The sequence below is a fragment of the Dermacentor silvarum genome, chromosome 7 (assembly GCF_013339745.2).
Source record: "Dermacentor silvarum isolate Dsil-2018 chromosome 7, BIME_Dsil_1.4, whole genome shotgun sequence".
Lineage (NCBI taxonomy): Eukaryota > Metazoa > Arthropoda > Arachnida > Ixodida > Ixodidae > Dermacentor > Dermacentor silvarum.
This window is the reverse complement of record NC_051160.1, coordinates 132,193,511-132,204,951: the sequence shown is the minus strand read 5'-3', so window position 1 is coordinate 132,204,951 and position 11,441 is coordinate 132,193,511. Positions and strand designations below refer to the sequence as shown.

General features: G+C 46.4%; 1 protein-coding gene across 3 annotated transcripts in view; it reads right to left on the bottom strand.

The window, feature by feature from the left end:
- Positions 1-262: 262 nt before the first annotated feature.
- LOC119459741 (protein toll-like) overlaps positions 263-11,441 on the bottom strand; it is a 247,057-nt gene continuing 235,878 nt past the window's right edge. Inside the window, exons 2-6 of one of the 3 annotated variants that reach the window (XM_049671217.1) lie at positions 8,641-9,508; positions 5,549-6,117; positions 4,779-4,917; positions 3,197-3,521; positions 263-683 (exon numbers count right to left, since the gene is read on the bottom strand). In XM_049671217.1, the coding sequence (XP_049527174.1) occupies positions 386-683; positions 3,197-3,521; positions 4,779-4,917; positions 5,549-6,117; positions 8,641-9,508 (2,199 nt within the window). In that variant the 3' untranslated portion in view covers positions 263-385. Of the gene's footprint in view, positions 684-3,196; positions 3,522-4,778; positions 4,918-5,548; positions 6,118-8,640; positions 9,556-11,441 lie in introns of those variants that run through there. The other 2 variants (XM_037721369.2, XM_049671218.1) reach the window with 2 other exon arrangements.

Here is an 11,441-nt window from a genome sequence, read left to right as displayed (position 1 = left end):
TTGAGCTCCACGATGAGGTGGAACTGCGCGAGCCGTATTCTAGACCGAAACAGTAGAAGTGGCTGGTAGAATTGTGGAAGATCCATTGCAGCGGGCCGCTCGGTGAACGGTCCCTTCTCCCTGGTCACTATAGTAGGAACACGTAACGGTGGCCGACGAGACGTGCCATCATCCCTACATTTCTTTCGGGAAGAAGGGCGAAGGCGGAGAGCTTGGCGGCGGCAGCGGTGATCGGATCACCCACGTCCATGCAGGAGCGCGGCCTTTATGATTATGACTGATGAGTACTCGAGATGACAAAGATGACGCTGCATCACGTTGCTCAGTGTGTTTTGTGTACCTTCCATCATCGTATTAGCTTCATTGTATGGCTGCATCTCAAAAGCTATTCAAGCTCCATATCGCCAGTGCTGTCTGCGGTCAGCTGCGATGGTATTCCCTCGATGATGAGCTTTCTTTTGGCTTCTTTCGTGGGCAGTGAGTGCAGCAGCTTGTCCCAGAAGTTTGGCTCACCCCAACGCAGGTAATTCGTTGCATGCACGTACCGCCGCAGGTCTTCATCGAGTTTACCAGGCACCAGCTCATCCACAAGGACAATGACAAGCCGATTGACGTTGTCCTTCAGAGCACGCTGGTGTGCCAACCGGAACTCCAAGCGGCACCACTCACTCGCCACGAAGTTCCTGCGACAGAGGCCGCACGCCATCACCTTTTAGAATCCGGTTTCACTTCTCTATTACAGCCTAAGGGCAAAATGAGCAGCAGCAAACAGGCGCAGATACATTTAGAAAACGTCCCTCATCTGGACGGCGCGGTACCACTTGTAAGCCTTTATGCAAGTCCTATTGGCAGGTAGACAAAAAAATAATTAAATGCCGGAAAAACTATCGCGAGTCACCGAAGTCCTTAAGTCAGCCAATGGAGAAATACGACGGAATATCTATGCAAACAGCACCCGATTTTAGGGGATCTAGCTTTGCTCCGAGACCGCTGGCAAACAGCGATGATAGAGCAATGTTTGCCTGGGCACTGGAATCAAACAAGTTGACTGCAGTCTAGTGGTAATAAATATGTCTTTCATTTCGGAGAATTACTGTCGATCTATTCAGCGCAAGTAATTTTGGCGAAATGAGTTAGGAAAAAGAGAAAACAATTAGAGGAAAGCCTTTCAGGTCACCAAAACAAGTGTTCTGTTGTTATCCTACATTGGGAAAAAGAGCAAGAGCGAATGAACCCTGCGCCCACATAAAAGGTGCGCAGTATGACTAGAAACAGTCACTGAGGTCAGTGCACCTACAGAATCGCATTACTACTCGGATGCTTTCCTGGGCTATTCTTGTCATTGATACTAACTAAACAATCGAGCCTGGCGATTTCCCTTAACTTTCTGGCTCATTGAATAGAGAGGGTCTCGACTTCGGCCTCTTTATGCCAAGAGATAGCATTCGAGTTAATATTGACAAACAAATGCCAATAAAATCAGGACGGGAGGACGGCCACCGTCCTACCTCGATGGTAGGATGCATAATGCGAAAAGTGTGGGTTGGGCTCGTACCTGCGGGAAGTTGTCTTTTAGTATTTTATTTCATTTTACATTGTCATTTCTACATTTCAATTTACAGAAACAGTTCATTTCTCCTGCGCCTTCCTTGGATTCATTTTCCATTGTCTTCGTATGGTGTCAGCTAAATATCAAGCGCCTCGGCTTTGTCCTCGCTCGCTTTCTCTTATACAAGGTGTGCCGGCTGAAATGAACCATATTGATAAAAAAAAGGATGGCTGTCTGTGACGATGCAACCAACTATACGACGTTAAGGTGTTCCTGGCGAAACTTCTTGCACGTCTTGCTCTAATGAACAAAGTACAAACTACTAAATGTTAACGGACGTTGTAGTTATTAACTTCGGTTCCTCAATGTCAAAGCAAGGTTTGGGGATCGCGTTTGAAACGACCGTTTTCAGTTGTTTTTGACTGGCTGCACGTTATGTGCAGCTCAGTTTTTGGGGCTTTAAAGAACGCCGCCCTTACACGAAAGCGATTGGCCGCGCCAACTTTTTCATGGTTCCTCAAAGCGAAGGTCCTGGGTACCTGGCCTCACGGCTCATCAGCCCAAAAGGCCGCATGAACTCTTTTGCAGTACATGAAGGTGACAGACCTGAGTGCCCAATCTTCCATAGTGCGTGTGATTGACCTAGGCACATCTCTTTTCTCTCTCCCTCTCTTTAAATATTGTATCCGCTTCCCACGTGTAGGGTAGGAAACTGAACGAAGTCTAGGTAATCTCCTTACCTTTCATTCCCTTTCTCTCAGACTTTAATTAGGCAGGATAAAAAAAGCTACGCAAACGGTAAGGCTTCAAATACTACTGAAACTCGTGCTTTCGTAGTTTCTGTACACTACTTTGCATCGAAATCGTGACCGTAAATAATTAGGGAAAGCTTTCGGAAATAATCAGTACTAACAACTTTAGTAATAAGAACACAAAAATTAGTGCTGGTTTCTCCAGGACCTGGGTAACAACACATTTAATTCATCGGAACAGAACGCCGATGAAACAATATTTTTTAACATGGTCCAAGTTAGCTGGTGAACACGGTAAGTGTGACGCTGCGCTATGCGACTACATGTATTGAATCAAGGTCGTTTTTGACTCTGGAAATCATCTCGTCATCATTACTTGCTCTTTGGCCACAACCCTTGCTAAGGCCTCCTGCATAGCACAATTTTGTCTGATATTCAATTAGATGTAGAATAAACAATCGTCCAAATACAAGATTTAAAATTTCGCATTCAGGCCTTAGGGCTGGTGAATATAAAATTACCCCTGGGGCATAACGCTGAACTAAACGAAATGTTACCATATCCGCGTATGATGCCTGTCTAATCTTATTGTGAGATTTAATATTCCTATACCTGCATTAGTTTGCGTAAACTGAACAATCGGGCACTAGAAGGCTATGCCCAGCTATCTAAATATTTATAATACAAATAAGTGTTTCCTCAACTATACAAAAACTCTGTCCACACAGACAGCATACATGCTTCGCTGTAAGCTAAAGGTCGTTACCAACGCCAGACAAGTGTGTCTGTCAGCGTGTCTATCAGAAATAAAAGGAGAGTTCCTTCCCAGATAGCAAGCAACGGTTTCCTCGAATATTCCGCGTAGTCGGTTTCGCGTGGAATATGAGCTACTCACTGTGTGAGAACAAGAAGTGTTCGCCGTGAGCAGGTCATAGCATCGCGAATGATGTCCTGCAGAAGGTATCCGCCCTTGAAGTTGCGCTCGTAAGTGCAGTAGGAGAAGCCATTGGCCTCCAGTCCCGGAATGATTTGCTCGTGTATCCAGTCGGCGTCTTTGCTGCTGAACGACACGAACACATCAAAGAGTTTCTCCGTGTCCAGCTCATCCTCTGCGATGCACCACGCCAAACCCCACACGCCGTGACCATGTAGCCATATCTTCAGCACCTGTTTGTAGCGCAGATAAGCGGCCGACAGCACCAGTAGGATCGCCAGGAGACCTGTTCGCCAGCCAATGCCAACGCATCAGTTCAGGGCCATGAATGCACATGTTGTCCCCTCCTTACGTCAAAAACATGGGGGCTTTCTGAATATTACGCTGATAGAAAGAGATGATGATTTTACTCGATGAAAGTTGTTTGCTCATTTTGCCGCATTGCGATAATGACGCACTTGCTCGCTTCAACTACAATGACAGCGCTACCCTATATTTGTCCTTGCCTGCTGTCTGTTATACGCAGAGTGCCTAAGTCGACGCTTCGCTTATCGACTCCCGTCACGGACAATAGGAAGCTGCTTTAGCCAAGGCGTGGAAAACGCTGAGCCAGTCGCTGATAACGAACCTCTAATAAAACCTTAATTACACAAACCATCACCGGAAACCGTTGGTCAGAGAAGGTGAAGTTCCTCCTCAGAATGCCTGAGCAGGGTACCACGATGTTCTTGCGAAACCGAAGTAATCCCAGTCTGTTGTTTTGCATTTACTGTCGACCCTTGGCATTCATGGGTTCACCGCTGAGTTACCCACAGCTTTGAGAGGCCTCTTCAGTAAGAGCTTGAATGCGTATTAATGCCTACTACAAGTATAGGCTTCTTGCCTGCTGATTTCTGGCTCTGGTGCTTTCATAGCATATTGTCTAATTATATAGAACTTCACGGCTGCGTAGACAGTGAAATTGACGTTCATTTAACTCAATCATGTAATTTGCAATGTTCTGCTCACCACCTTCGCCACAACAAAGCCTGTGCCCGCCCGGCGAACATTGATTCTCGCACCCATTTATTTTCGTGTTCTGATGCACCGAGAAAATTTCACCGCGCTTACGTGCCCCTCGTATAACTGTTCCAGAAGAGCATCCACGATTGGGCATTCTGCAGTCTCGTGCAGCCTCCAACCTATCTATTACGAAACAAACATAGTGAATAAATTAATGAATGAATTTTATTTTATGAATTAGTTCTATTTCGCCAAATCTTCGGGATTTTCAAGATGATTTCGCTCACGAGGGATCAAATCCCGGCCACGCCGGCCGCATTTCGATAGGATCGAAATGCAGAATGCACCCGTGTACTTAGATTTAGGTGCACCTTAAAGCACCCCAGGTAGTATAAATAATTCCGTAGTTCCCCACGACGGCGTGCCTCATAAGCAGATAGTGATTTTAGCATGTAAACCCCATAATTTATTTCTTAACCACATGTCTAGAGTACATAAAGCTCAAAACATTTTAGGAGATCAAAATGCACTGACTACCTACCGAAAGCCAGCAGGAGGTACAGCACTCCTCTTGGTATCGCCGCCGGGCAGAGGTCTTTCTGGCCCAAGTTGAGAAATTTTTTTTCTGACACGCAAAGGTTGGAGCTTCTTGCACACATTATATTTCTGGCATCCCGAACCTATGACGAGTGGAAGATTACAAACCCGTCAGAAAGCAATGCATAGGTCCGAAGAAAGCAAATAAATGACTAAAAATGCCAGAGGTGGTATATTGCAAAGGTCATTTTGTCTCTCTTATTCATACCCAACAATGTTCGATGAATTCGCACAAAAAGCTAATAAAACATTGCGACTAAGCCAGAGTGAGCAGCAGCACAGCCTGTCGCAAGAAGTCTACAAGTAGAATAATTTATCCTAAGCATGAAATTCCTAGACGGATTCCCAAGTCATGGAATACGCGTTATGCCGCTTTCGCGCAGCGACTGTAAAACATGAGTCATAAATATTGAATACGACGTTATCAAGCAGTAAACAATCATGACCATCCCTTTTCAATTGCTGTATGCGTTTCTTATTACATTTGCACGTGTAAAATAACTGCTGGTCTGTGCGGCGTGAAAATTCTGCCGATATGGTAAATAAATCTGCCAATGATATGCGTAATATGACCATTTCTCGATATAAAATAGACAGTTTCAACAGGTGACTGCCCACAAACTACGAAGTACTGGAGACTTATTTGAAATATTTGGCGAAAACCTTATATCCGCTTATACTAAGTAGCACTAGTCAATAAGTCAAGGTGCTTACGATGTTGCCATGAGCTTGAATCCACAGTCTAAAGCTGTAGTCCACGCACTCGCAGGCGTAGCGGTTGCCAGACAGCCAGATAGCAGTAAGGTTTAGTTGTGTGACCAGCGAGTATGGTAAACGTTGCAGCTTGTTGCCGCGTAAGTCGAGGGAATGTACTTTATGTGGAATGGAGGCCACGTTTACACTCGACAAGACATTGTCTTTCAGCAATAGCACTTCGAGATGAGGAGCTGTTTTTATGACAGTGTCATCCAAGTCTCGCAGTTGGTTTCCACTGAGGTCCAGTTGTGTCGTGCCTTCTGGCAGCATCTTCGGAATTTTGCCGGCAGTCGCTGACGAGCAATTCGCATGAATTTCTCGCCCTCCGTAAGATACTTCATGGCATACGCAACGACATCCGGGCTCGCACTCATCTTCCCACCTGAAGAAATCTTCCTGCGTTAATTCGCGCAGATATTTTCCTTTTAGCCACCATGGTTTCCCGCACATCGCCATTCCTATTGTCCGAATATCAGTGTCCTCTTTCATAAGCCAAACCAGCCTGCAGTCACAGATCAAAGGGTTGCCTAGAAAATAGAAACCAGAACACATTGAGAAACAAGTGGGCAATTCCAGCTTTAAAGTGTGGCTTCGTAAGCAAGTGCTTCGTGGTTACGAACTTATTGGCAGAAACAGGTAAAGTGCTGCGCATGTCCTGTATTAGGTTCACGAAGAACTAGGCAGGTTGAAGTAAAACTGTCGTGAAGTTACAGTATATCTCTATACTTGCGTGCGCACTTGAGCGATCGTAAGGCATTGAACTCCTTTGTGAAGAATTCATCCTCAGGCTATTGAACACGTATGTTGTCCTAAAGATAGCTTCCCGTCGGGGTGCGGTTTTGGATTGCGTCTCAGGAAGCAGTCTACAAACTACCACAATACCAATCGCATGCCAAACGTTGGAGCATTTCAGATATAAACCGTAACTAGACGCTGTTTCCACATAGTTGAGGCAGCCTCCACTGTTTATGCATAATGTTGCGTAAATTTTCAATAATTATTTGAGAGACCGCTATGTTGCTGCAATAGGTTTCAATGTTCTCTTAGAGCAGAGTTCATTGATTACAGGGGCATTTCGTGATGCACTGCAAACTGATTTGCTGCACTGTAGGCTGCAGTGGGCTTGACTGACGGATAGTAGGCGAATGCCGGTTGCCTCTGCTAAGTCCGGTGCATTCCAGTCTAGTAACCCAAGGGGCAATCATTTCACTGTGCTAAGAGAAATTTCTGATCATCGTAGACTCAAGAGTGCGCAAATACATATCATTACGGTACTTCTAAATGGCGTCATAGGTGTTACGGCTGCGCCGAAGTTATGGACGCAAAGAGGACCTAGCAAGAACAGAGGTGCAAAAAATATATATGACTCTCCGAGTCACCGCAAAGTATTTATATTAAGGAATGATGTGCAAGCATTATATTTATTAGGCCTGGTCTAAATTATAACACAGATGTAAAATATATTCATAGCCGCCATGATTGGGTCTATCACAAGTCACTAGCGAACTGCATGCCGCAAACTCCGAGGCCATGTTTTTTTCTAAAGAGAGATATCTGCAGTTCTTCTCGGGATTGTGATCGCCGAGCAGGCGCTGAAATACATATAAATAGTTGACTTTCTGCCACATGAATAATGTAGTGCTTCAAAAAGAATCAAGAATCAAAAGCAAAATTTCGCCGGCGCCAGTAAGCCACGGTGACAATGGTGGGCGCCGCAAGCAATCGGTCACCTGAATAGGTAATGTTCTTTAAGGCAACTCTTTCATGTTGAATAAACAGGACGAGTACGCAAGTTGTAATTGGACAGCATCAGAAGAATTGCTTAGGCGACAGGTCGCTTCGCATTCGGGCACGACCTGGCTAACGTACGTAGACGTCTCTGCTTCAAATGTTTGCGTGAAAGGCGCATAGTCATATAAGAGAAAGTTGGCCAACGCTGACGCGGCAATGCGAGTCCCCCAATGATTGGGTGCGTGTTACCTTTAAAATGACTTGAACAGTGTTTTCTTTTCTATGATTATTCACGCTTGCCCACTTGGGCTGGGTTTATTGGGTCTACGCTGGTGCATGTTGTGAGCGCGGGAGGCACCCGGCATTTGGCTAAGGGAACTATTCTTACACGGAACTGTTGAGACGCGTTCTTGCAGCGCCACTTGGGAAAACCAAAAAGAACGTAAAACCCTTGAACACTCGAGCATTGTTTGCTGTTTTCCAACTTTATAAACAAACAACGCAACTTTACTGCTATGCTAGGTCGCTAGTAGTCTTGCTTGTTTCACACAAAGTGCATTTTCTGACAAACCACAAAAGTTCTCTATAGAGTTTGTACATAGGTATACCTCTTTTATACAACGAAATCACAACGTTCCTTCATCGTATACCATTCTCTCTGCTCTAAAACTGTCCCGTGATCAGCTCTGAATATTGGCATGTTGCTTTAAGTGCGACAGTACCAAGACCGATAGTTTGATTATGGCCACTACATTACATATTTCTTGAATGTCTAAATAATAATATTGTGAATCATTGCTATAATCAATACTCGTGCCTGTGAGAATGCTTAGCAGAAACGTTTCTTGAAAGTGACGTTACGGTCGCCTCCTTTCTACAGAGAGTAAGGAAGAAAAGTAAAAGATGGGAAGCGATGCAAAATATCACGCACAAAAAACGAATGTTGAGCAGTGCCCATACGGCTTATATTCTACCATTCTCTCTACACACATACCCGCCCATGTATCTGCATTTAGCACGTTCTTCTCGGAACAAGTGAATCACTGACGCTCCTACTAAGCAAATCGAGTAACGCAGGCTAGTTAAATGTACGGACCGTTATCGCTTGGTTCAAATCTCCTTTCACCATGCACTGTTCAGGTGAGACGTACAGATCCAGGTGATAAAGAGGGCGCACTGGCACTCGGCCGACAAAATAAGTGCCATGAGGAACATTAGAGGAATTATTTGATCACGTCATCGGAGCCAAGCAACGTTTACTGCAGCAATGTATGCTATATACACGAAAAACACAAAAAAATTCAAAGGAGGGACGTAACTGTCAATGGTCACCACTGCATCGTCCGAGATTTCCAGCGCGAAGTCCCTTCTCCGGAGGAGCTCCACTTCATTATAGTCTAGGTTCAAGGTAAGCAAACCGGTGGCTCCGATGAAAGCCCGCTCCACGTTGGTGATGTTGTTCGCCTTGAGATAAATGGCCGTCAAAGCGCCGTTGTTTCCAAACTCGCCTCTTTCCAAGCTCAATATCTCATTGAAAGACGCCCCCAGATATTGCAACTTGGGCAGATTTCTCACTGAACCGTTGAGAGAAAAGAGTCGGTTGCTGTCGAGGCGCAATATTGTTAAAGACAAAAGGCCCTCGAATGCGTTCCTTGCAATCCAGCTGATATTGTTTGAAGCCAAGTCGATGCGTATTAGGCGAATGTTGTCTTGAAAAGTGCGATCTGGAATGCTAGAAATTAGATTGCTCTTCAAGTAGAGCTCGCGGAGCTCGGTCAGGCCACTGAAGGCAACGCTGATGTCCAGAATCAGGTTGAACGACAGTTTCAATACCTTAATCCTTCGCGTCCTATTGAATACGTTCGAAAATGTCGTTAGCCTATTCATAGACAAGTCTATGTGTTCGAGAATAGAATCAGGAGCAAAATAAGAGTCGTTTAAGTACGAAATTCTATTATTGTTTAGGTCTAGCTTGGTCAACTTGTGAAGTAGCTTGAAAGCTCCAGGCATTATATCGGTCACGACGTTATGGCTGAAGGTGACACGTTGAATTCGAGAGTTCCAAAATGAAAACTTGGTAATGACATTAATCAAGTTCTGTCCAAGCGCGAGTTCCTTCAGATTTGGCAACGTGGATCTTGTTATGCTTTTCGCATCACTGATCTTGTTCTGTGTGAGAAGAAGAACCTGAAAATAAAAATATATTTTTGTGAGCGTAAAAATCAAGCCAGAACCCATCTAATGATGACTGTTGACGGTATTGTGATTAGCATTCAAGCAATGTAGCGACAGACCGAATTGTGGGAGTCATCTTCATACAAAATCTGTTGTGGTCATTCTGAGACTGCCGTTGCTTCGGGGATATACGGTGTTTCACTTAACTTGGGCCAATCTTTGAAAATATGCAAATGGCTACGTAGCTTGACGCAGCTAAAGTAATGTTGTTGGCCATCGTTTGGGAGTACTTAAATTACTTTTTTAGCATTCGGCCAAATTAGATATTGACACGTATACATGTTTATCTTTCACCGGTGGCCGCTTTCCGCCGGCTAACAAATGTTAAACGTTATCGCTCGGCGCAGGACGCGCCTGTATCGGAAGTTTCTAGAACGTTAATCGATGCTTCTTTTCGTTGCCTGTTTTCACCAACGCTTATGTTAACTGATTGTGTGGCCGACGCGAATTGTCTAGAACTTTCTGGAAGACACGCGGGCATCAGGGATTAATCTGGAACGTTCGATGACTCAGGTATAAAAGCCGACGCGTCGCGCCGCTGATCAGATTTTCGACGATCGCCGACTGTGTTCGCCGCTATCGTTGTGCTTTGAGTGTAGCTTGCTTTTGTGGGCACAGGTTCGTCCAATAAAGAATCCGTTTAGTTATACACAGTTTTACGACTGTTTTCTTGAGCGTCACTACTACGTGTCATCTGGTGGAGGTGCTAGTTCGTTCGTGCACCGAACGCCCCCGCAAAGCCGCGACCCAAGCCCGAAACTGGAGGACGTGACCAACGTCGCCAAGGAACAGCGAGCTAGCCGTAGGCAGCAAGGACTTCCGCCGGAGTACGGACTTCTTCCCGAAAAGACCACTGCAATCAAGGCCAAGTCAACAACCAGAATGGCAGCACCAGCGTGCGCCATCCTGCTGCAACAACCTCGGGAGCCACCGACCTTTCGTGGATCATTGGCTGAAGACCCTGAAACCTGGCTGGAGACGTATGAGAGGACCGCGACGTTCATACAAATGGAGCGACGACGACAAGCTGCGCCATGTTTACTTCTAGCTTGAAGACGGCGCCAGAACCTGGTTCGAGAATAGGGAGCGTGCACTAACAACCTGGGACCTCTTCCGAGCCGCATTCCTGGACACCTTCACGAGCGTCATCCGTAAAGAAAGAGCTGCAGCCTTGTTGGAAAACCGTGTACAGCTCCCGAATGAGAGCATCGGTATGTACACTGAAGAAATGACTCGATTATTCCGGCACGCCGACCCCGCTATGCCAGAAGACAAGAAAGTTCGCTTGCTCATGCGGGGAGTTAAGCAGGAGCTATTCGCCGGACTGGTGCGGAATCCAACAACGACAGTCCAAGACTTTCTCTCGGAGGCTACGACGATCGAGAAAGCACTGGACATGCGCAACCGGCAATACAATCGCCGTTCGACGCCACAGTACGCCAAAGTCCAAGGACTCTCTCACGACCTACGAGACACCATCAGGGCGATAGTACGCGAAGAGCTGCAGAAATTGCTACCGTCGTCGCAGCCTAAAGTTGCTTCTATCGCCGATATCGTGCGGGAGGAAATCCAGCAATCGCTAGGACTTCCCGAATCGCCGCAACCCGAGCCGGAAGTGCCGACCTACGCCACCGTCACCCGTCGTCAAGGCCCCCCTCCGCGCTCGCGCCAGGGCCCCGTAACGCCGCAGTTCCGACGGTCACCACCGCCGCCGCCAGCACGCCCGCCCGTCGCCCAGCGCAGCCACCAGAGGAAGACGGACATTTGGCGCGCCCCCGACCACCGCCCGCTCTGCTATCACTGCGGGGAAGCCGGCCATGTTTACCGCCGATGCCCATACCGCGAGATGGGCCTACGAAGGCTCGCCGTGAACGCGCCGCGTCCA